The following is a 26,427-nucleotide window of genomic DNA, read 5'->3' as shown; positions in this document are numbered from 1 at the left end:
TGGGCGAATCCTTGTCGACGTCACTCCCGCTTGATATAAAAAGCCCGAGCAGCACCTCTGATCAGACTAAAGCAAAAGCGCCTTTTTGACTGCAGCGAATTTCTAAAGCGAGGATTACAGGATTGCTATCAGGATTACAGGATTTCTTTATCAGCCAAAGGTAAGTGTGTTTTTAAAGCTAAAGAAAATGTGAAACTTTATTTAATTGGCGTGTACAAACAGCCATTTTATCTCATTGCATGACTTATTTTATTGCCTGAGCGTCAAATCTCTTTTATATCCATCGTGTTAAACTTTGTTACTGTAAAAGTGATTCGTAATTCACATATTTACGCACGGCGCTTCTGCCCACAGACCCTCGGTACCCACACAATGACTTTGAACAAGGGTGACAAATTCCGTAACATGGATAAAAGGAGAGGAAGCGTTCCGTTCCCAATGAACCTTCCCAATCTGCACAGGAGAAGCATGCCCGTGGACGATCGAGATCTGCGCGCCACGACGCCGCAGACGGGGCAAACCGACGAGCTTTCCAACCTTTTGCGCTGCACGTCCTACTCTCCGAGCGATGAGCACCGAGGCAGCTGCGCCTCGGACTCGTCAGACTCGGTGATCTCCACCGGGAGCGAGACAGACTCCCAGGTCTACAAGGTGGTCCTCCTCGGGGAGCACGGGGTCGGCAAGTCCAGCCTGGCTCGCGTCTTTGGAGGGCTTGAGGACGCCGGTCACGACTGCGATGAAGCAGGTAAATGGTGATACCAAGAATGAGTCATCAGCTTACATTCATATACACAATCTCACTGAAGACTTTCATTGATACATTAGAGAGTGACAATTGTGTTGTTCTTTCAATGCATTTAAATTAGTGAGAATAAGAAAATAGTTGTATAAAATAACCAAATAAGCATAACGCACAATTCATTTCACATTAGCAATACAGTGAAGCCTCTTTATTTCAGACGTCTCTAATGTCTAATCTAATTATATATTTTGTGCTACCATTGAGCTTCACTAAAACATGTACATGAAGTATACATTTCCATCTTGAGTAGAATAACATACCTAACATTATAATTTAAGGGGAAAATATAGAAGACAATATTTGCAGGCATGACCAACATTTTCCTTAAATATTGAGAGAACTAAAACAATGTCTGAAGAAAAATAAGTCACATAGATAACAGATAAGGTTGCCCTACTGCCAGAATGTAACACAATATTTATCCCTTCTCCCCTCAGGAAATACTTATGACAGATCTATTTTTGTGGATGAAGAGGAGGCTTCCATTTTGCTCTATGACATCTGGGAGCAGGTGAGCGTTATAAATAATTAATGCCACGTTCCCCCAATTATTGGATATCTTATTTGTAAACTGGCTAAGCCTAACATTGGTTTCTGGTTTCTCTTCTGAAGGATAATAGCCAGTGGCTAAAGGAGCAGTGCATGAGGATGGGAGATGCATACATCATTGTGTACTCAGTGACGGACAAGTCGAGCTTTGAGAAGGCATCGGAGCTCCGCATCCAGCTGCGTCGAGCCCGGCAGTCGGAGAACATTCCCATAATCCTTGTTGGCAACAAAAGTGACTTGGTCCGGTCCAGAGAGGTGTCAGTTGATGGTGAGTTTAATCAGTGTGATCAACATAAGAAATAGAAAACAAGCATGAGAGCCAAGAAAAATTATTTCTGGTCTTGAATAGTGCCCCTCTAATTTATTTATTTTTCCTCACCTTTGTCGGGTTACAGAGGGAAGCGCCTGTGCCGTGGTGTTTGACTGCAAGTTCATTGAGACGTCTGCATCGCTTCACCACAACGTGCATGCCTTGTTCGAGGGCATCGTCAGACAGATCCGTCTGAGGAAAGACAGCAAAGAGGAAAACGCAAGGCGCATGGCCAACTGCAGGCGCAGAGAGAGCATCAGCAAGAAGGCCAAACGCTTTCTGGGTCGCATGGTCGCACGCAAAAACAAAAAGATGGCCTTCAGGCAGAAGTCCAAGTCATGCCATGACCTTACGGTTCTCTGAGTAACACATAGGACAGAGAGACTAGTTTATGTTCTTTTTTTTCCTTTGGCCTCTGAAGACCTGATCCTGTGTGTGTTTTAACACTGATCCTAAAGGACTAATAGAGCTGTACAGAATATATTTTTGTTTTTTAATGCACAAACCCAAAGCTAAGACAGGATGTAATTTGCAAAAAAAAAGACTGATATTGTAAAATGACATCACAATAATGACCACATCTTCTAAAGCTTTGCAAACATTTTACTTTACAGTCTGCCTTAAACATTTTGCCATCATATAAGGATTCTTTTGTTTAAAAGATTTGATACCTTGTTTCTAATCTGGTGCAAAGATTGTCTTGCTGTTGGGTTGTTGTGCTCCACCGTTGAAGGGGATTGATGTATATACCACACGTAGGCATAGTGCTGAATGCAACAAACATCTCATCATTATTAATGTCATGTGGGGTTCTAATATATACTTGAAGGATGGTGCGCAGGTTCGTGCCTTGGTCAAGTTACTGAAGACTAAGCTTAGGTAAAACCTCTTTTATTCTGTGTTGCTCCATGACATTGAATTCAGGTTGTGAATGTATGAGTAAAGCAATAAGTTAGTAATGTGAGCCTTGACATTGTTTGACTTTCTTTGTTTACATTGATTTTCTTTTTCAATAAAATTGAAATAAAAAAAAAGAAGTATTTTTCCCGCCCTCTCATTATTACCATGACAACAGAATACGCAGAATGCAACTAAGAAGAATTAGTTGTTGTTTTGGTGAGTTATCTGCTCATGAATATTTATTGATCCAATCAGTGGAACGGAACTTCTCCGGCTATTGGCTCTAAAAGAAGGAAATAGGGTAATTAAGTCAGTTTTTTTCCCCTCAACTTGTTAAACATTAGTCAGCCAAAAAGAGCACAGGTGTACAAATTTTCCACCCAATTCAAAGTTCTCTCACAGCTCTTAGAAGTAGGTATCGCAAGCAACACCTAGAGAAGGTAAGATGATCATTATTTACTTTGTGTGCATGAATGTAATGTAAATGTTCATTCTGGTTTAGCATCATCTATATTTGATATTCAGGTTGTTGTTGTTTTTTTATTAACTATTCCACTTTGGAGTTGAAGACTTTGACTAGCATATCCTTTTAGATGGTTGAGGACTATTCTATCCATTAGATGTTTGTCAAACATTAAGCCATTGCTGGGTTATTCTTTGAATTCAGTTTAGCTTTGGCATGTACCAGTGGTACTTCAAACTCAAAGCATGCTTTTGTTCTTCTTCCCCCTTGTAAACTGAGCTGTATTTTTGGGGTATAAGGTTTAGAAAAATACCACAATGAAAAACCAGTAATAAAGACAGTGTTGGTGTTAAGTTTTGGTAGTAAATGTGCCACATTAACAGGAACAGATGGCCGGCAGGAAAGTCCCACCAATGCTCCTCGCAGTCTTTTTAGTAAGTTTATTTTTTCTCTGTTTTGTACTTGCCTTTGTTGGTTTGTTTGTACACAGAAACTAAGTATGTGAAAAAATATATATTAGTAAGACACTCATCATCCTATTTCATAGCTTTCAGGGCTTCACATATTTGCACCATGCTCAGGGGCAAATGTCAAAATTGGTGTTCCTGAAAACTACGATGGCATTTTCCCGTGGTATCTAGCCAAGGTAAGGCCCCATAATTTGCTTGAAGTTCACTTTTTTAATAAATACAAATGAAAGCATCAGATAGCAAAAACTTAAATAGAAAATCAATCCCCTAAAAACTCCCCTTTATAGAAACATGTGCTGTACCAGTGAATTCTGGGTTGCAAGATTAAATACTAATTTATTTTCTTGTTTACAATTTCATCATTGCATAATGAAAGACCACAATTTCTCCACTGAAAGAAAATGAAGGTGGATAGTGAGTCAAAATAGCATCTGCGTCTCTTTTATTTCTACCCTTTTTTCTGCACTCAAGGTTGAAGATGCACGAACATGCTGGCGTCATCGCTCTTCTATAATTGGCATGTTCACAGTGCTTTTCTGGCACCTGACCCAGCCTCTGCTTTTAGTCCAGCTGGGTGGCAGGTGGGGTCTTTTATTCATACCTGTCACTCAGACGTCCTCTGGATTGCGCAGCTTCATGAGTGCATGCATGGCTCATCGATTGGCTTTACATTGCTGCCATTTTGCCCTACATAATAAAATATCCACTCCTTTTTTTTTGCCAGACTTTCATTAACATGACATGCTCAGTGTTTTTCTTGGGGGATAACAGCTATCCTTTGTGTTATAAATGGATTGGATAAAATAATTGCTTCAGATTTGCTCAAGGTAAAAAACCCTTTCAATCAGTTCCATTCGTCACAGAGCGGCCCACTCGTCTGTTTGCCTATTTAGACGTCTCCCACGATTCATTTTGCAAACCTTACTCTAGACCACGGTTGATGTCCTTTACAAATCATAAAGGGTGCTGTGAATAAATACGTTCAGGGCTGATTTATTTTTGCTTTGACCTTCCATATGTTTTTCATACTTACTTTGTCATGGTCAGGGTTGCACAAGACTGGAACGTATCCAACAAAAGAGGCAGAGTGGACCCCTCAGGATCCATCTCAAGATTAACTGGGATCGAGATGCATGCTTTTGATATTTGGAATCACCACACCTATGTCTACAGGCTCTTGAAAAAGAACTCATATCCCTAGAACCAGTTTATATTTCCTTACATTATCCGCACAAACATATCTGTACGTTGTTGGGATTTGTTTGAGATAGTCCAGCGCAAAGTAATGTACAGAATTTCAGAATGTAAAATGATTACTTGCTTTTCTGTTTTTATAAAAATGTAACTGATAAAGTGAAAGTAAAAAAAATATATATATATTTGCTCAAAAATCTATAGAAAAATCTTTAATGACATTATAGCAATTACACCCATTTTATAATTGCTGGCCAGTGTTTTGCATGTTTCCACCGTTGACGATTTCATTTTGGTGATGAGCTCCAAAGCTTTGAGGTTGGAAAACCTCCTTGCAGCCACTCTAATCTTTAGCTATGGCACATATTCTCTACCAGATTCATTAATATTAATTAATTGCATGCATATGTATAAGTATGTAATTAATATTACATACATATTACATAAATACATTACATACATTACATGTAACAAGGATAAGAATAACTTTAGGCTTTGGGCTTATGTGTAAATTTCAAAAGCTTTGTATTTCATCACTGTAAAAAATTATGGCGTCAGTCTTTGGCCCGTTTTTCTTGGTTTTATGCTTCTGAACAGCAACATAAACTCATCTTTCTCTTTTCTCTCTTTTTCTTTACAGCTTCACAACCTGCCAAGTAATTATTCTGACCTGGTGTTAACTGGAGACGATGAGGGCATATTTGGAATAGATGCCCAGTTTCTGTATGCAATAAAACCACTGGACAGAGAGAAACAGCCATCTTACTCGTTGCAGGTTCTACGCTATATTGTCACGTTTCCGTTTTCCATACACTCCTAATTCTAGATCTATTCACTTAAGATTCAAGAGATATCAAACGAAGTGGCTTGACACATCTATGTTAAATTGCATCCATCTTGTGTCTAGTGTTGCAGAAGGGTTTACAATCTCTGCTTAGATTGTCAGTAACTGTGAGTCATGCTGAAACAAAGCACACTGAGTTCAGCGTGATGGTTACTATCCTGCAGGTGTCCTTCAAACCATCAGGCGTCATTCAGAACATCAGATTGTCGGCTCATCGACAGACGTTCACTGTGGAAGTGTTTGTCATCGACAAGAACGACAATGTGCCCACCTTCATTGAAGAGAGCATGAGAGGCAGTGTTCAGCTTGGGCTGCTCAAAGGTATCTGTCCGTCTGCCCCAGGGCACCTGTGGCTACAATGTACTAGCTTGCTATCATCAATGTGTGAATGTGTGTGAAAGGGTGAATGAGTGTGTGAAGTGCTTTGGGGTCCAATTGAGGCCATTTACCATTTATATGAACATCACATTCAACCAGGATCATCTATTTTCATCCACTGGATGTTTTAACATGTCCAGCATGATGGACATATTCTGTTGTCTCTGCATTCTTTTTGTCTATTAGGCCTCCCATTCATGCGAGTGGAAGCGGTCGATCGCGATGACCGTAACACTGCTCATGCTGAGCTGCGGTTCAGCATGATGGAGCAAACTCCCAGGATTCCCTCCAGCCAAATGTTCTTCATTGACTCCATAACAGGAGAGGTTTCCCTCACTGAGGAAGGTCAGTTGATATAGTTATATAACCATCACCTGTAATTGGCAAAGAAAAAGTCTAATTTACTACTATTAATAATAATAAAACTAATAATAACAATAATATCCCAACGATTAAATTGTGAGGAAGTAAAGAAATCTTTAGTCACAAATACAATTAGAATGTAAAACATTTCCTTACTTTCTACCAATCCAAAACTTAGGGAAACAAATTCAGGGAAACAAATTTTGTAAAACACTTTCAGATCTTTACAGCAGCTACTTTTCAGCTACAAATTGTCATGTGTTTATTTTTCCTTGCAAGGAGATTTCAGCAAATGGAGCACATGAAGGAAATTCATTTTGTTTTTACTCCTCTTTTTTTTTTTTTGATTGACCTCATGTCCAACACGGTAGATTTTTTAACACTGTTCTGTTGAATCTCCTCATTACATCAATACTTGAATTATTATGAAAACAGACTTGTATTAATCTTTTTTCCTGCATTGCTACAATATGGTTCCATTTGAGTAAGAAAGTTAGTATGAACTCAGTGACTCTCTAAGGAGTTTTCTGAAGCAGCTACTTTTCTAATTTAGCCTGAAAAGTGGGCTTTCTCTATGACAGATCCTTTTTTTTCTGACAATGAAATGTCTGCACAGTTAGACGTGGATTGGGCTTTTCAAACTGAGTCTGAATTTTATTTTACATAAATATGTGACATTAAGTTTTGAAATAAGCTTCAAACATCTGAAATAACATAATTCTTTAAAATTTAAGGTAACTTTTTTATGCAAGCAGACACATCTTGGCATGGATTCACAGTTCCTGTATGCTCATTTCTATTTCTGTTGCTGTGGTGTTTCCCCTTGTAACGGTTTTACAGGAGCTGGGAGAAGTTCACACTTGCTGGTCCTTTTCTGCCCACACAGCTGCTGATTTCCAAGTGGCAAGGAGCACTAAAATTGCCTCTTTGATTTTTCTACTTCATTTTCAGACTAGCTGAAACTGGTTATGATTGCCTCTGCAATGAGCTTTTCAAGCTTTTTCTCTCCTCCATTTATGCATTTGATAAAAACAGCATCCAGGTGCTTTTTTTTATGAGGAAGGACATAATAAACGTGTGATGTCTTGTTTGTCCGAATGAGTATGTGGTCAGTGGTTCAGGGTGTTTTCATTGAATCGCTTTGTGTTTGCACGTGTTCATTTATTATCTAGGTCATTTTTCCATAAGATTTATTTTTATCGCTCTGGCGTTTTATTAATGCTCAGAGATAAAATTTTTAAAAAGTGACACAGTGTGCTGTTCAGCTGCCTTTGGTAATAATGTCAGTGCTGAAAATAAACAGAAAACGGTTTCTTCAATAAAATATAATCTTTTTGTTCTCATTTCCACTGCACTGTGACCCTCCACACACCCCTCCTTTCTCAGGAGCCTCTACTCTGGACCCAGAGATGTGTGGTCGTTATAAGCTGTCAGTGATGGTGAAAGACATGGCTGGCAGGACTAATGCTTTCTTCACCTCTGGCATTGTTACTGTTGAGGTTACTGGAAACACTTGGGCATCTCCAGACCCTGTGCGACTTCAGGAGAATCTTCCCGGGCCTTACCCCATTCCCATATCTCAGGTGAGACAGAAAAGCCCGATCAGCAGCAGTGTGCTGAATGTTTTTCCCAAAGCAAAGTAAGGCAAGTTTATTGTAGCAGCATTTTTTACACAAAGTATTTCAAAGTGCTTTACAACAGAGGTGAATGTATTTATGTTGAAGGAAAACATAAAAAACACAAAATCGGAAATACATATTTCAATTAAAAAGAAATAAATTGTAAAAGTCAACATTTTAAACAAGTAAATAGCTAAAACCTTATAAATAACGTTTTAGCTATTTGACTTTTATGAAAAAGCTGCAGTAAACAATAATGTTTTCTGCCCTTACATTTATAGGAACAAAAACATTGACTTTTGTCTTTTCCTCAATCTGGAGATAATTAAGCCCAAACCCACTTATTTGTATGATGGACAGACTTAGTGAGTTACTTTAATGCCCATTGATCATGTCAAACACAAATAAAAAAGATGTTTGTCGAGATGTTTGTCATTTAAAACTTTAACGTGCGTAGTTTAAGCGCAGTGCGGAATGGATCATCTGACTGTAATAAGAAGCAAATCAAAGAAAAAAAAAATTTGTTTTATTCTACTACCAAATCCTAAAAGTATGTTATCTATTGCAGTATTGTATTATACTGTTCAAATGAACATGATCAATAGTCAGGATGGAGTGAAAAGGTATCCCTTTGCTGATTTCTTTTTTTAGTACCTCTCAAAACCTAAGTGATCAAACACTAAATTATTCATACTGCATGAATGCACCACCTCCTGCCTGACTCACTTTAACGTCTATAATCCCTCAAACGCTTGCATGTTATTTTAATCTTACTGTACAACACAGTGTAGACACTTAAATACTTAATGTGTTTTGGGACACAAAAGCACTTATTGTTTAAATTACAGTAAAGAATGTATGCATGTTTTTCTCTTAAGGTCTCAGTTGTTATTTTTGCTTCTCTAATATGAAGTATAGTATTACAAAAGCTATTGTGCAACTCATTTATTTATGTTTTCCTGTTGTAGTTTTTGCTGGATGTACTCTTTAGTCTATTCTATTTTACCTGGAGGTGTAATTGCTCACATTAACAATAAGTTTTAGTTGCTTTTCATTGTGAGAACCATTATAAGGAAGATACAGCAAAATATATATATAGTTTTGAAATCTACACTCTAGTTAGTTCTCCATAACTAAATATATGCAAACTCATTGCCTCAAAAAGTCTTAGTTAAATTAATGGATTGAGCAACATTGCCTTATGCAATTCTGGATCATAACATATGTAGTAATTACTTAAATAACACCCAAAGTGTAATTTTTAGCATATGTAAAATAAAACTCAAAGATTTCTGAACACTTGCATTTTTTAAGTTGAATCTAGCAGATCATAATTCACTGTAAGTTTGGAATAACAATGTGAAAAGCATCACGGGGACTCAGTCTATCCATTCCCCAACATGTTACAATATAATTTAAAACTCTAACATAAAATGAAGAGAAATACACCCAAAGATTCACTGGACTTATTTTAATCAAGGGTTAGGTGTTAGCAGTACCTTGACTCAAGGTGTATTGACTCATATTTTTCAATTAAATTCACTTTTATAATTTACAATCTAGGCAAAATTTTAAATTTGTTGTTTAGATAAAATAACCAAATTGTTATTTCTCCCTTTCTGTGCCTAGTTAACTTATACTTAGATTCTTCGCTTCAATAAAAAAAAGAGAGAAAAAAAATGTATAACGGTTTCAAGATCTCCCTGTGTAAGCATTGGTATGATCTTTTTTTCTCGTTACAGTGTTACTCATGTAACCTCTGAATCTATAAATAACACAAACACCCTCAGAGGTTTTATGAGACATGGAATAAAACGTATTGGTTGGAGGTCAAAATTATTCTCTTTAAAAGTCCATTTGTGTTTTCATAGTACGGAAATATCCTTTTTCCAATCAGTAGCAGGAAATGGAAAGAAAAGAAGTACAGAGCAAATTCAAACGCCACATAATTGTTTTGTGTCATTTCTGGACAGTCTCTATGGTAAAAAGGTAGATGACAAAACCTCCCCCTCCTTTTGTTTTTCTTCCACCTCCCCCACACTCGCCCTCAGCTTCTCTTTCTCTCCCACTCTAACATCCTCCTCCACCCACAGAAAATGTGTGATTCCACAAATGGACGCTCTTCATCGTTATTGTTGTAATTTCAAATGTTCCTTCAGATTTACAAAAAAGAACATATCATGATTGTTTGTTTTGTCAGACAGCATCCATTCCTTGAATCAAATATATTTTTTGTTTTGTTTTATTACTTAATGTTCTCATTGATTGATAATGCCTGAGTGAAAATGGATTTGTGTTGAAATACTTAGATGAAAAAAAAAATCCCTTTACCTCTTCATTTAAAGTCATGTGTTAATTAAGTGAGTAAATTAAAATTCTTAACTTGTTGGCTGAAACATAAAAAAAAAAAAAATTGGTACACGGTTCCAGCTGCTCTCCTCTTGAATCTAAATCTGAATCTGAAGCAGATTAGGCTGACAAGGCGCTTACTTGGGGGAAGCCTCATTTCGCCTACGTAGAGAGATCATCCTGCAGCGCTCAGTGGGTGTTGGGACGAACTGCTGCTATGACACATACAGAGATAGTCCTGCTCAAGGGAGAACTCACTGCATTCCCATCTCACTCACATTTTTGCATAAATGGAGCCGTTATGTCCACACATCCACTCAGCTGTGACAAATGTTCTATTTTTTATGCTGCTATTGTCCTTGGTGTGAAAAGTTACCCACTCATTTTGATGCATTTCACTTCTCTAGCTCTCCCTGTAAGCTTATTATAGAGATAGCTATAATCATGGTGAGTCCTATAAGATCAAATCAACCCCAGACTGTCAGTTTAAATGTTAAAATCTGACATTTGTTAAAAGTTCTTTTTCATCAGTAAGTTCTAGGAGAATCATTTCAGTCCGTTATACTGTGCATGTTTCTGATTGTCCACAGCTTTGATTATGTAATGCAATCAGCAGAAGTATTTAAATCACGCAAAACAAGCTATTTAATAATACATTTAAACCAAAGCCACATACTTGTTTCTGAAAGTAAGAAACTGACTCCTCATCTCAGTACTTCTTGTGTAAGCAGATCATATGCAAGAAGACCGAATGTGCTCTGCAAACTCAAATACAGACAAAAGCAAAACAGATGACCTCATCTGTGTTTTCGCATGTACCTTTAAATAGAGCAGTCAGTCAGGATTAATCTAATATCTTCAAAGTTCAGAGGTCTGGAAACACACCATAACACAGCCAGATGTGTGAACTGGATATGTGTATATGGAAGCTCTGAAGTTTGGTGGCTTTCTCCACAACAGAAATGGCTGAGGGAGGGGCGGATGACAGCGAGCTGAGGAGATGCATATGCTTCGGTGTGGATCAGCTGTGCTGTATCTGGGATCCTCTCCTTGTTGGGTGCTCTGGTTGCTGGGGTCTTTCTGTGCAGCCATATAACAGGGGTTGTAAAACAAAGTGGAAAAACCCCAGTAGGCCCCCTCGTCATTTCTGGCTGTGCGCACTGTTCCTCATAATTTTCAATGTGATCGGTCAGTCCAATGTCATACAAACAAACGGTAACCTTCATATATTTTGCTGCAGGAGCTCAGTTAATAAATTTCGCTGCTGCACCCGGGCAACAAATGTTACAATTAGCTTTATTAAGTTCATTCAGATTTTTTTATTTTTTTATTTTTATGCCAGGCACTATTTATAGAGCACTGTAGGTATTAAAATGCTGTTTGTATGTTTGTGTCTGCTGAATTAGGTCAAATGGAGTGGAAGCCAGGCAGCGTACAGTCTGGATGGGGAGTTTCCAGAGATGCTCTTTACCATCAGCAGAGAAGGAGTCATCTATCTAAACGCACCGCTGGACAGAGAGACACAAGACCAGGTCTGAATCTCCCTTAAAGTAATTTGAACATATGGATGCAGAAACTATGCACTTCCTTGAAACAAAGTGTGAAGATAACAGCAGAAGACGACCTCTTTCCACAAAATGATGGTGCGATTGGCAACAATAATTCACACAAACAGTTTCAAATTCTGTTCATTCGATGAAGGGTGTTCATGTTTGCTATGATTACAAATTAAACTCCATCTGTTTGGAGTTTGCTTTTCAGTTTTTCATTGAAATGAAGCTCCTCTGAGCTTTGAATGGCTCAGTGAGCAGTACATTCTGGCACAAATGCTCATGTGGCCAAAGAGCAGCACAAATGACATGAGCAGCATCGGTGAATGTGAGCAGTGTGAAGATAAATGCTGCGAGAACAGAGCATTTTCTGCCTTTTGTGCAGACTCTTCACCTTTTCGCCCTGTGGGTTTAGCTGCTCCGATGAAATTACTTCTGCTCCTTTGTGTGTTGTCACACTCAGACTACGTAAGGCATTTAATGAAAAAGAATAGATTGGTCAGAGAAGTAAAAGTTTTTTTGCTGCCTATTGCAACTACAAACTTACTACTACTTCATAAATTAGAGAAAGCAACGGTATTATTCGGTGCTGGAAATCTGTTTTTGGTTTTTTTAATTTTTATTAGTGGAGCTTCATAGATTAGTTTATGACGGTATTACAGGGCTATTACCTCGCAGACGTTTTATCTCTATCTTTGCTTTACAAACTGTTCCTGTGCGGAAGTATCCCCTCATGGTCTGGTGAAGTTAAACTGGGCTGTTTTAGTGTACACGTTGTTTTTGTTTGTTTGTTTCTTTCTACCAATTAAGTTTTATCTGTAATTATCAGGCGTATCTCACCGATAATTGTTAATTAAGGTCACAAGTTTATTGTTTTATAGTATGTAATCAGACAGTGGTTTCTTTTCTCCCCTCTAGTTTCACATCAGTATTGTGGTTGAGCGTCCAGATGGGAGGCAGATTGCCAAGCCCGTGGAGTTGAGGGTGATGGTGGGCGACGCCAACGATAACAGGCCCACATTTCCTCAGGCTCAGTACCACACTGTGGTCAAAGAATTGGCTGCTCGGGGTAACTGACAGCTTTTCGATATCTACTGGATTCTTTCAAAATGTCACGTTTATATGACTTTCACTTCTCAACCTCAAACACAAACCAGAGCTTGCAACCCAGCTGATGTACTCATGAGTGAAAATACAATGTAGCACTGCAGAAACGACAGTGTTTGAATTGCAAATGTTCGCAATATTTCTGCAAAGAAAAGCTTAAAAAACTCAGAAATGAGCTTTTTAAATGCTCGCTAAAAAGATGATGTGAGCTATTTCAAAATTACTTAATAATTTAAATCTGTTCAACATCATTAGCAGAAAAAAAATCACTAAAGTGAGAGCAGATTTTAAAAAAACTACAGGCAGATGGATTATTTAAAAAACACATACCATGCTAGTCCATTAGACGGCCAATCAAGAAACATTAGAGCAAACGACCATTTCATGCATCCACTATCTCCGAAGGATCAGAGTCTCCACTTTATGTATGGTAAGATAACCCAAAAGAGATTATCTTACATACCTCTTTTGGGACAGAGGTAGAAAACCAGTCATGTAAATGAGAGAAAGGCCAGAGCTGAGATTTGAACCCAGGAACAACAAATGTATCACCATGCCTTTTCTGGAAGGAAAATGGTTTTGTTTCATTCAACAACAGAAATGTTTAAAACAAACCTAAAAGTTTAGATCACTGTCAAAACCCTATTTTTAAAACTCCTATAGGTAGTTTTTAAAGACATAGGAAATTCAATTCAGACGTAATATATATATATATATATATATATATATATATATATATATATATATATATATATATATATATATATATATATATATATATATATATACACACACACATATAAATGAAGTGCTATGGTGTTAAAAGCATGGCCAGGTAGCTTTTGTGAAAGGATTGTGGGTTTTTTGCCAAGACAGTGGGAAAGCGCCTTCATTCTTCCCCAGGATCGTAAAAAGCACCTGATGAGATATTAGGCCCCAGCATAAAAGCCTTTTGTTGATGCTTTTAAAGCGATTTGATTCTGGGAAACGAATTAAATGGGACAATCTGTTAATCTAAATGGAATCACTGAGTGAGTTATAAATAAGAAGGTTATTGTTACAGCCTTGTTCCACTACTACTTTCATATAGTGGAGTCTGCACAGTTACAGAAAGTTGACGTTGTTTCTTCTTCATATATTACCGCAGGGACAGAAATCCTGACAGTGCAGGCTGCCGACAACGATGATCCCAAAACAGACAACGTACGGATCTTCTACCGCTTGGTCGGGCAAATTCCAGAGAGTCCTCGTGCCCTTTTCAGAGTGGACAGGGACTCGGGTGTCATTTCTGTCCAGGCAGACAGTATGGAGGGTACAGCGCCTCAATACACCCTGACTATCACTGCAGAGGATGCGAAAGGTGATCATAAAGGATGCCTTCATTTATTTCTGGTGTTGTTTTCTCTCTCCCCCTCTCTGTCACACACGTGTGTGTATATATGTACATACATAAGAAAGATATGTCACATACAGATAACATAAACTACATCAGCGTTTAATTCAGTAGCTTCATCGATAAACTGGGGTTAAATGGAGGTATAGACGTAGCCTCTGGGGTGACAGATGATGTGGTCTTCATGACTCACAGACTCAGGGTGTGATGGAAGCAAGAAGTACTTGCTGTTCTTTCAGCATGTTTTATTTGTATGAATGGCTGACCTGAGTCACTGACAGAAGCTGCGATCGTGTCCCTGGCAGGTCTAAACAGTTCATGCACCGTGGTTGTGACGGTGCAGGATGAGAACAACAACCCACCAGTCTTCTCCCAGCATGAGGTACGGCAGTACAAATTGAACACACACACGCACACATTTTCACCTAGATCAAAACATAATCCTGTTCTGTGCTGTAGCTTCTTAAGGCTACATGAACAATAGCATAAACAATGGCAGGGTAACCATCATCATGACTAAGTGGCTGCAAGGACTGTAGACGGCGAAAGAGCTCTGAATGTGACGGAGGCAATTTTCCTGCCAGGCAACAAAATGTGGTCTTTCTTTGGCTTATAGTTCTTTGTTTTCTAAGTACACAATGTTTTTAGAGTTTATTCTAATCAATATTTCAGCTGATAACTGTTTCTACTTATATTTATCGAGCTGAAGCTGCATGGTGAACAATTTCATTTATTTGACATTTAACACATTTACTCGCGTATTGATCTGGAGCAAGATCTGTTTGTAACTAAAATCCGAGATCCAGCAGTGATTTAACCTCTTTTCTTTTTCTTTTCTGTTCTGCTTGGAAACAATAAATACTCTCTTACAGAAAATCTCTTTACTTGTACCCACATGAGCCACATAATAGCGCACACAACAGAAAACCCATGCTGGTCGAGAATCCCGGGGGGAAGCGTCAGACTGTGATAATTGGGGAGTGGTTCTCGGTCAGACCGAACTGACATTAAAAAACTACGGGTGGTATGAGCAACTGTGAAGGAATTTTTTTTATTTTAAGCAATGAAGATGGACTTACTGAAAATTTACAATGTGATGCAATCAAATTCAGAATATATAATACTAACAATTCACAACTCATCGTCTCGTTGCAGATCCAATTCACATTCAGTTAAATGGAATCCACTTTAATCCAAAATTGATGAACGCAAGTCCAACTAATTACAAAACAATCTCCCATATAGTCAATTTTATATCCATAATTTCTCCATTAATAAAAAAAAAAGTTTGGTTAATGATTCGTTATCAATTTATTAATAGTTCTCTGTCTCTTAAAAAAGACAGCCCAGACAAATTCTTCACATCATTGGCTTTACAGCTATTCTTCTTCCTGACAAAGCATGTGCTGACAGTGGAAAGAAAAGACTCCCTGTTAACAGGAAGACACCTCAGGACCAGTGGAGGTAACAACTAAGAGGATAAAAGGGGCAGAAAAAGTAGACAAAAAACTGGTTTAATGCTGTTTTTTTTTTTTTTATGGAAAACAAAAACAAACACTGAATAAAAAAATCCACTTCCATGGAAAAAAAGAAACACACAGAAAGAAAACAAAGTTTATAAAGAAAAGATTGTTATTATTATTTTTAATTGAGATTGCTTAGAATGATGGAGGAGATCACCATCACACCGCCTCCGCAGAAGCATTTTTCCAATAGGGGTGAAATTAAAGGGAAATAAATAGCTTTCCAATTGTGTGGGAGTTTTTGCCAAGAAGAACTTTTACCGCAAATCCAAAACTGCTTAAATACTAATTTCCTAAGCAGGTAATGCTTAAAAAAGTATTTATTCGCTATAACATCAGTCGCCAATCTATTTTATGTCTATGGCCTCTTAAATGGATGTCTTGTAAACATTACTGAGTGCCTATTTTCAAGCTGTTAAAACAAATGAACTCTTGCTCCCATAATGGTTAGCACAGCCACACTAACACACACAAACACAGAAGTGGAAAATACTCTTGAGCAGGTCACGCCTGAAGAGAGCAGCTTTTTCCATGGCAATGTGAAAGCAGTACTCCTGTTGGGTGGGGGTGGGAGCAGAGTGGTGACAGGCCTGGGTTCAGCAATGCTGTGGATGGGGCAGCCAGATCACAGGCATGGCTGCTTCACTGGAGGACATCTGTGAGTGGCAGATTAAATGGCTGTCCAAACACAGGGAGGTTGGTGGATAAAGGTCACTTAGCACCAGGAAGGCAAGAAGGTGGAAAGCTTATTCTCATTACAGTTACATTTCATCACAGCAGGAAAGTGACCAAACACTAAATGGCCATGTAAGCAAATAGCTGTCTGACAAAATGCACTGTGATTAAAAACAAACTGAAATATGGTTTTTGTTGTAGTTTAAAGTAGTCTCAGTAAAATATTGTGCATATTAGGTATACTTCTTATCTTAAGCAACTACACTGCCTACATTGTACTCTATTTTATTCATTTATTTATTCATTTCAAACATGATAGCAGTATAAAATGACACACATAAACAAGGAATGCAAGACACAATGTTTCAAAGAACATACAATATTTAAAAATTTATAAGTCAGGATTTTTAAAAAATTTGTTTAATATAATGTTTTTTGTCTTATGCAATCTAAAATTTGTATAAACCTACTCAAATGAGCAGCTTTTAACAACAACCACCCTCTTTACCTTTGTCTCCCTCCTCAGTATGGACCCTTTCACATCCCTGAGGATGCTCTCGTGGGCACCACGGTCACATCTGTGTTGGCAAGGGATGCAGATGTTCGAGGCGGAGACAGCTGGCAGGTGGACTACCGTTTAGAGTCTGGAAACGAGGAGGAGGTCTTTACACTGGTGACAGACCGACAGACCAATGAAGTTTCCCTCATTCTCTCAAAGGTGAACGACACTGTTTGTCCTGCAATGGCAATGTGCACATTTGGCCCAGAATGAACCTATAACACTGTAGTTTTGTATTTTGGAATATAAAGCTACTGTATAGTGTAAATACAGTACACCTTGATACAAAAATAAAAAATGCATCAATACTGTATTTGATACAGTATCAAATGCAGACGTAAACATCTGTGAATTTGTGAACAAAGCTACGTCTTAGACCCAGAGATTAATGTCAAGGACAATTTTTGCCACGGTGACTTATGCTTAGTGTGATATTCAGGACAAGTACCAATGTAAACAACTGGGGTAAAGATGGCACAAAAATAACATCAGGGGTCATTTATAGGTACTGGAAATACAAATGACATTACAAAAATGAGATTGCAAGAAAATGGCTTGCATACAATATGACAATGCAGAAATCTCACGTGTCTCGTACAAAGGAGAAAAATTGTCCTGATGATAATGGAATGCTTTAGCCCAGTAATCTCTGCCATCCCCAGGGTGCATCACCCTTCGCCTGACTCCAGTAATCCAGCAGGGCGTTTTGGGCGAACGCGCTAGAATGCGTGCGTGTCTGTGTGTATTTTTGTGTGTTTGCTCTAATGGTCTGCTCTCAGTAAGTGGGCCAGGCAGGAGACAGTCTATTATTTTCAACCTTACTGCTGGAGACTAAATTTGATTGAACTGTGTGTCGCACATGCACGGCTGAGATAAAGCAGACGCAAAAAAGCTAAAACTGGAGCTTGATGTATGATTGGAGATGAGCCCTCTTTTTGCAAGGATGATGTCACTCTGTCTTTTTGAGTGGCTGTGTTCAAAGCTCACTGTGACCTTGTTAGATATCCATGTAATTATGTATGTCACTCGAAGGGTTGCAGTTGTTTATTTAACTTAATGTGATTTCAATTAAATCTCACAGACTTTCCAAGTGAAGCTCCAAGGGATTACAATGTGCAAAGATAAAGTGTGAGCTCAGCATCTGAAAGCAGGAGCATTTTCCATAAGGTTTGCATAGAACAATGGTCATTTGAGTCTACCACTACACAGGATGAGACAGATTTATGTTAAAAGAGATGTTTCCTGACATTACTAATAGTGTGAGTTCTTGGACTAACTGCATCCATAAAGCTAAAGAATGTTTCAGATTCACAAGACAGAAAGTTCTAAATACTGTTTCAGAGTCCAAATTCCCATTGAAAAACACAAATTCTCAACATGAAATAAAACAACCATTGAAGTTAATTTGTCTTTCTGCTACGGATTTACACATGTTGCATCTGCGTTGCCTCTTTTATCATCAAAAGTAGCTATTTCTGAAAAGCAGAGGAGCAAGTTCAGCATCTTTTCCCAGATAGATTGGCACTAGGACTTTAATGGCTGCAGTCTTGACATGATTCAGCCCTCACTCTAACTGTGTTGCCATGGCTTTGCTATTACTGTCAGAAGTATAGCATAGATTCTTGCCTTTTATGAGCCACTTTGTGAGTAGGCAATGCTTTTGTACTCAACTTTCTCTAATTCAGATTTTTTTATTGTGCGTCTCTATGGTAACATCGGAATAAAGCAACAAATATCAAAGGAGCTCCTGCATATGTCACTAATCAGCCTTTTAAACTGAGTAATGTGTGATGAGAGGGTCGGGGACTGCGTGAGTCTATATTACAGAGAACCAGTTCAGTGTTCAGTGATAGAAAACATAAGTAAACAAAAAGTAAGAGAGTCCTGCCCAGGGATTAACCTGTTACTCTGAAGTTCTCCTAATATTAAAAAGAATCATACATGAATGAGAACCAAGTCTGAAATGCACCATGCGTCCAAGATTTCAAAAATATCTCCTGTTTTTGTTGCACTTAAAATGCTCATATTATCATAGAAATGTTAAGGTTCAACAAATATAACTTAAAAAAAAAAAAAAAAAAGAATTTGAAAAGACTTTGATCATCAAGAAATCACTTAAACGGATCGGGTCTGGCAACTTTTGGTAGTCTAAAAAGGTCTTTAAAATCATGGCACCATAATCCCTTTTCTTCTATGTGGGCTAAACAGAAAACATCCGCATACTTGCAATGGAAAATGGTTTTCCCTCTTGTTTTCTAACAAGAGGACGATAATTTTCGTCTTCTTAACTTCAGCAAGTAGGAATACGTGATGGCATTAACGTTTTTATTTTACTTTGTTGCTTGTATTTGAATATAGTCAGAAGTTTCATACTAATTTGCAGTGAAGAATGATGTTGCAGCTGTCATCTTAACTGGTCTTGTGAAAAAAAAAAAAAAAGCCTCCTGTCCATCTGAGACAAGAACGAGACTTGAGTTCACAGCACTAACCCATACAACTCGAATGCCCACACAAGATGAGTCTCCTCTTCGGAATGGTTGTGGTTTTAGATTTTACTTAACTATGATGAGTGTAAATAGTAAACTAGAGCAGAAGATGAACAAATTATGCTTAGGCTGTAACAGCAATGCTGAGAATGATAATACCACTTTTCTAGCTCAAAGGAATCCTTGGAGCAAAGACAAAATCTGTATCATCTGACAGATGTAATAATACAGTGGTTCAAACAGCCTGCAGAAAGTCTTGTACTTACTGATACATGCTGAGTCTTTGGATGCGTCACTTCCATTTAACAAAGGCACTCATCTATTCTCCAAGGTTTGCACTACTTCTCCATGGAAACAGAGGCACATGCAGCATGATGTGAGCAGGATATCAGCCACTGACAGTTTTTAATGTGTTTTATTTGAAGACAGAACAAAATTCAGAAAATGTTTAAATAATTTAAGATGTGTTTCATTTATCCTACTTTCTAACGTGTGATAATGATTGTAAATACTGTAAATACTATAAGCTCTACCTAATTTTTCATGACTTTATTCTATGTATACTCATTTAAATAAGCTATAAAACTTTTAATAGTCATTAGTTTTTCTTTTTTCCCCATCTATTTCAAACATTCCATTGAATACCCTTTAATTTCAACATTTATTTATCTTATTTGAGGTGGAGGGAGGAGTTGTTGAGTAGCAGCATCATGGAAAATATTTTATTAATGACAGGAAGAAACTAAAGTTTTTTCCTGTGAGTATCTGGTTTGCATTACAGTACAGCAATACTGCCAGAATTTCCAGATTTCTTGGAAGTCAGATAAGCAGAGTACACATAAGGGACTGCAATATGTCCCTCTGCTGCTAGAAGGGAAGTCTCAATGCTGTATTATTGCTTTAAATAATCCTCCAAACATCAACTCCATTCGAACAGCTCTGAATTTCTATTAATCATTTTGCCAATGAAGCTATTTGGCAATCGGTTTTTGTTTCTGCCTTTACAGATATATATAAATACATATTTTAAATAACATATTGGTTACTGTGGATAATTTTGTGTTTTTCTTGGTACCACTTGTGACTGAACCCCAGTATGCATGTGCTCACAGGTTTTAGACTTTGAACGTGAGAGTGAGTACATCCTGGTGCTCAGTGCCCAGAACCAAGTTCCTTTGGTCCGGGGCCGATACGGCCCTTTATCCACAGCAACAGTCTCCATTTATGTTGACGATGTGAACGAGGGTCCAGTCTTGTCTCAAAGCCATTACGAAGTGACGGTCAGAGAGGGAGAGGAACCAGGCCGCGTTATTGCCACCATCCGGGGCTACGACCCTGATTCCCACCCAATTAGGTAACTAATTAAGGCTAATGGAGCCACTAATCATCAAATATCAGTTTTACAAGATTAAATGTGTCTGTGTTTTAAGATATTCTCTTCAAGGAGACACCAAGAAGTATTTCTCAATAGGAAAATATTCTGGAGAGCTAAAGACTGTGCAAGCATTGGACAGAGAGGAAAACAGCACATACACTATGGAGGTCATTGCAGTGGATGGACGTAAGATAACTGACATGGATTTAATACTTTGTCGTTGAAGAACATGTCCTTATTTTAGTCCTTTAGCTCGAATATAATTGATGTTCATTACCCTGCTTTGTTTATGACACCTGCATGTTTATCGTAGGAAACTCTTCCTTATCTGCATCCACCCTGGTGACTGTCCAAATCCTGGATGTGAATGACAACAGTCCAGTGCTGGTCGGAGACTATTCCTGGAAGTACCTGTGCACGCCTCGGTGGGAAGACCAAGCTCTAGTGTTGGCATCACGCGACAGTGACGGTCCACAACACGGAGGGCGACTCAATTTCTCACTCCGGAGTGATGCCACAGTGCGACGCAACTGGAAGTTAACTCCCATTAACGGTGCGGACAATGAGAAACCAACTTAACCAGATCAGGCCCTCATCCTTCAGTAAGAAACCTTGGGATGCTGGATGAGAAGAGAAGAGAATAGAAGAAGAAGAACATGACTCAGTTAGGAGAAGCTATTTTAAGATTCTTATTTAGCAGAAGGACTTTGCTGGGGTTAAGTGTTCTAATCAGATTTTTAAGTGGATGTTTTTCTCATTAGGTTAAGCATCAATTATATTCAAGTACTGTGTGACAAATCATCCACACAGTACAAAAAGCTGACCCGAATGACATCATAGATTCAACTTAGTGACATATCATGCATTGTAAATGCAAAAGCAGCAGGTATGTTTAAGTAGCTCATTACTTCTCAGTTGATGCAAATAAAATAAGAAGGTGGTCTTACTGGAAAACACTCATTTAGCAATGATGTCATGCAATGTTATAGATGTTCAGTGATGTCAGTAATAAATAGATGTTCAAATTACTTAATCCCTGTTTGCCACAGTGTGGTGATTGTTTGAGGTGATGTTATGGATTCAGATAGAGAAATCAAGTAATCCGATCCTTAAGGCATTCAAAATTCCATTTTGTGTTTCACTCTGCATAATTTCAACAGCGTCTAATAGGAGCTATAATGAAATCAACTCTCTTTACAGTTTTGAGCTGTTAGTGTTCATTCAGTTACAGCCATGACGTCTGTCATTAAGTGATTCAAACTGAAATGCTTCCTTCTCTGTATTTTTTCTTCCTGCTTCTCTTTCACTCTCCTGTTCCTGTTGGTATTGATTGAGCCTAGCTGTAATTATATCTACTGTGTAATTTCTTTGGCGTCACCACTGGTTTCCTGACAGCTAATGGGGGCTAAAAGAGGACTCTCCCAGAATGATTTGCACCTGGTTACAGACAGCAATGTTGATCCCAATAACTGTGAGCATGTGCCTCTTTATAGGAGAATGTATATAAGAGTAAGAAAAGAAACATTTATGTCGAAAGTCTTTTAGGGACATGACTTGTCAGTTCTTTTCATGAAGAAACTCAGTTATTGAGACATGATGCTCTTGTCCCACTTTGTTGACTTGGAAGAAAGAGTTCTGGCACATCTAGCCTCCATTTAACATGGTGTCGTGCTCATAGCACTGCGCAAAGTAATTCTGGGTAGACAGGTGCTCACACACTCAGCTTGCATTAACAGCCTCTAAAGAAAGGCTGTGAAGGCTGTGGTTCCTTTGCTGACAAATGGAACATGGAGGAGGAGTGATGGGAAGTTGATAGGGCAGAGTTAAAGTCTGTCAGATAAGGGTTCAAACAGCTTGATAAAGTGCTCCTTCTAACAGGACCGGGTTTGTACGTCATAAAGCCAGGCTTGTGTTTTAGTCTGATTCACAGAGATAAGATAAAAAGCATCAGGCTCCACAGTGCGCCATTCACAGCTCCATTTGTCTCTCTCTTTCTGTTTGCTGTGGAGCTATGCAGTCACTTAGGTGCCTTTGGCTTACGCTTGTTCCTCAAGAGATTGCAAAACATTTTGAAGCTCTGAATGTTAACAAATGCAGGTGCATCACTGTGCAACAGTCATGGACCATTCCTTGTCTCTGAGCGTCTTAGTTTGATCTTTTTTAAGTAAACAATACATGTGCAGCAATGCACGTAAATGCAGGTAGAAGTTAAAGTCATTACATTTAAGCTTTCACCTAGAGTCTTACAAAATATCTTTCCACAAAGTACCAAAAAGAAAATAACCTCTTATTGCCAGAGGTTATTTTTATCCCAAAATCTCTAAAAATACAAATATCTTAATTTTAAGGTGAAGTACTATGAACATTAAAATCTTGCGGAGGTTTTTAATGAACATTAATAATATATTTTGTTTTCATTCAGAATTTCAGAAAACCTTTATATAATCCATAATTTTATGTGTGGATTGCTGGTATGCAAATTCATGAATGTAAATATTTGCTATTCAGTAGATTGTCCACGTTGAGATAATATTAAAAAAAAATTTTATGTTGCTATTATACTAAGAATTTTAATCTAGTAAAATTCTTAGTATAATGCTTTTTGTTTGATTAACAAATTAAGTGATACATTGATTGCTTATTTTTCCTCCTCTAATATTTTTATTCTAATCGAACTGTATTAAGTTTAGTGTTAATCTGAAACGCATTTATCAAAAAAAGTATAGTACACTAATTATTTATATTATTTTCTTCAGATACTCACACCAACTTGTCATTAAACATACCGAACCTGCCCCCTGAAGTCTACATGGTGCCTTTCACTATTTCTGACAGCAGCTCTCCTCCTCGGAGCACCTTCATAAACCTGCCAGGTAATGTTCACATGTGGCTCACCAGGAGAGTGAGGAAAGAAAGCTTTGGAACAATCACTAGTGATAAACCTCTGTGTGAACGCGTTTCCTCGTCCTCTCTCTGTTCTTGTTTATTCATGATCCAAAAGCACAAATGATTTTTTTTCCAGACTTGTCTCTCATAAGATTATGCTGTGCCCAATCCTAATCTTAATCTTGCTGATACCAAATATTAATATAATCATGCATGCGGAGTTAAGGATACTGTTGAGAGAACTGTCTCTTTTGTAGCTGATTAATTTTGATTGACTCTAATATTGCTTTCTCTCATTCTTATATTTCTCATTCTTATTTTTTCTCTCTTTATACTAGTTCACTGGAGAGAAATGTTTAGTCTCACCCCTGTTATCATTCTTTTAACATTACCCATTAAGTGTGTTTTTATGTGGGCCTTTTTTGTTAATTTTGTCAACAATTTCAAAAAAATAATATTGTCTTAAAGTATACTCAAACCATTTTCACAGTAACTGTTGTGTGCTGTGTTTTAATTCTGTTACTAGAAGTGATTGTGTTTCTCTGGTTGACACTTTATGTTTCTCCCGTTAGTGACAGTGTGTCCCTGCAACGTCAGAGGAAACTGCAAAATAGCTGCCAAGCCGCTGCAGGGCATGCCAACTATCCAGTCTGCAGTGGGGCTTCTGCTTGGCACCTTTGCAGTCATAGGTGAGCAGTGAGGTTTGAATGTCATAACTATATAATACAAAGCCACTCAGAAGATGACGCATTACAGAACCTTTAATTCTAAAATAAAACAATAATGCATATACGTCATGAACGCTTCATAGACCAGTAAACTGTAAAAGTATTCTTTATGTTCTAGGAATCATCCTCATTATCATTTTCGTCAGACTGTCCTATCAAAACCCCAAAGAGCCGAGCAAAACCAGCCAGGAGAGGGTTCCACTGAAGATATCCATCTAACTATAATGAGTATTGTACATAATTACTGTCTTCACTCTATCTGCACCAGTGTAGAAATGTTGCTTCAAGTCCATTGCAAATATTTTAGTTCTATTCAATGCATGCCGTGTGTTAACGCCATTTTCTTGGGACATGATTGTAACTTATGTTTGCCTTTTTGTCTTTTTTTTTCTATAGAGGTGTTGCTTAGCTTTGAGATATTTATATATTTATGAAGCCGTACGTAGGAAAATGTGAAGAATAACAAGAATAGAAAAAAAGTTTAAGAAGACAGATTAATCTTAAAAACACTTAACCTTATACATAAGTGTGTTTTCCAAAAACAGTAGGCTTACTCGTTGGTAACTAACATCTTACAAACACGTAGCTGATGGATGACGCTTTCTATTTTGTTGTATGTACAATACACTGTAGAATAATTCAGAAATCCAAATAAAAATCCTGTAATTAGTGTAATGTTGTGGAATTTCACATTTTCATTGTAATAAACAATTCCAGAAGTTGCAAATAGTGTCGTCATTAAATTATCGCTTCTAATAGCAACATTTTGTCTTCTTTTTTATCCGTTCTGTATATAAATTTCACAGCAGACTTGCTTCTTCACTGGTTCTAGTTCATTATTTGGAGCCGTCACTCCTTACACATCCAAAACCTTTAATCTATTGAGACAGCGAGAACTCTAAAATTACATTAGGTGTATGCTGTGGTCCTGGCAATTAAGGTTTTTTTTTTTTTTTTTTTTAAAATGCTGACCGAGACAACCTAACAGGCAGGCAGAGCTATATTCAGACAAAAGTGTTGCTAAAAATAGTTCAGGAGCTGAAGGTCCACCGAATAACACTGCCCAACAAAACAATGACCTCTCAGTGACAAACGGTGTAGCTTTGTGAAAAAAGGTTCACATACATGTCCATTAACACTGCCATGACCACATTTCAGTTAGGCTTGGAAACTCCTTAGTAAAACACAGCAGTCATATTATTAGCCCTGCTTTAGAAAAACACAAAAAGATTCACAGTTCATATCCGAGCTCCATAAATCTGGCTTCTACTTAACAGTGCAAGTAAAAAGAGGCCCAGAAAACCATTATTGAAAGAGACATTTCAGGATTTTTTGCAGTTTGTAGCAAGCTTTGAAGGGGCCAGAGTAACACATCAAAGAAAGGACTCTGGTCAGAATAGAGCAAAACTGAAGTCTTTGGTGTACAAAGCCTATTATTATTGAAACATGCTGGTGACAACATTATTTGTTGGGGATACTTTTCTTCACCAAGGAAAGGGAAGATCGTAGCAAAATAGAACAAAATACACTCGGTGACAGAAGTAAGCAATAGGGAGCTGGAAGACTAGTAAAAACCAATGAGCGGTTGTAAGGACAGGGATTTAATAGGAAAAAAAGGAACAAAAAAGTGTTGTGAGACCACCAGGACAACGACATCATCTTCATCAACCACAAGAATAGAAACAGCAGCAGCAGCCATACAAAAAGATGAGATGCAGCAAACAATAATGCTCATAGGTAGGTAAAGAGTGTGCGTGCATGGGCGTGTCTGTGTGTGTGTGGAGTGGACTGTTGGCTATAGCAGGGACAATCATGGGAGTTCTGTCATTTTGTAAGCTGCCGTGATGCCTGAAAACCAATAAACCAGCTTTGTTTGCTGTACAGCTAAGTCTGAGTGATAACTT

At 37.9% G+C, this 26,427-nt stretch overlaps 2 protein-coding genes across 3 annotated transcripts; both read left to right on the top strand.

Annotated features, from left to right (window-relative positions):
- rrad (Ras-related associated with diabetes) lies at window positions 1–2,698 on the top strand. 2 transcript variants are annotated; one of them, XM_044101345.1, is made up of 5 exons: window positions 1–160; window positions 355–745; window positions 1,240–1,313; window positions 1,415–1,619; window positions 1,747–2,698. In XM_044101345.1, exons 2-5 carry the CDS (start codon window positions 373–375, stop codon window positions 2,022–2,024), a joined length of 930 nt encoding a protein of 309 aa, XP_043957280.1. In that variant the 5' UTR covers window positions 1–160; window positions 355–372; the 3' UTR covers window positions 2,025–2,698. The 2 variants fall into 2 exon arrangements, with proteins under 2 accessions (XP_043957280.1, XP_043957289.1); XM_044101354.1 differs by having other exon boundaries at window positions 3–160; window positions 462–745.
- Window positions 2,699–2,799: 101 nt separating this feature from the next.
- On the top strand, window positions 2,800–25,234 carry cdh16 (cadherin 16, KSP-cadherin). Its single transcript, XM_044101332.1, has 18 exons — window positions 2,800–3,001; window positions 3,408–3,458; window positions 3,572–3,670; window positions 5,329–5,463; window positions 5,697–5,853; window positions 6,097–6,255; window positions 7,660–7,856; window positions 11,648–11,773; window positions 12,710–12,860; window positions 14,046–14,258; window positions 14,597–14,673; window positions 17,016–17,207; window positions 20,647–20,888; window positions 20,965–21,095; window positions 21,223–21,462; window positions 23,666–23,782; window positions 24,368–24,484; window positions 24,642–25,234. Exons 2-18 carry the CDS (start codon window positions 3,414–3,416, stop codon window positions 24,740–24,742), a joined length of 2,499 nt encoding a protein of 832 aa, XP_043957267.1. The 5' UTR covers window positions 2,800–3,001; window positions 3,408–3,413; the 3' UTR covers window positions 24,743–25,234.
- Window positions 25,235–26,427: the final 1,193 nt, after the last annotated feature.

This window comes from Gambusia affinis, linkage group LG02 (genome assembly GCF_019740435.1).
Source record: "Gambusia affinis linkage group LG02, SWU_Gaff_1.0, whole genome shotgun sequence".
Taxonomy (NCBI): domain Eukaryota; kingdom Metazoa; phylum Chordata; class Actinopteri; order Cyprinodontiformes; family Poeciliidae; genus Gambusia; species Gambusia affinis.
Note: the sequence above shows the minus strand (reverse complement) of the source record. Positions and strands in the feature narration are given on the sequence as shown.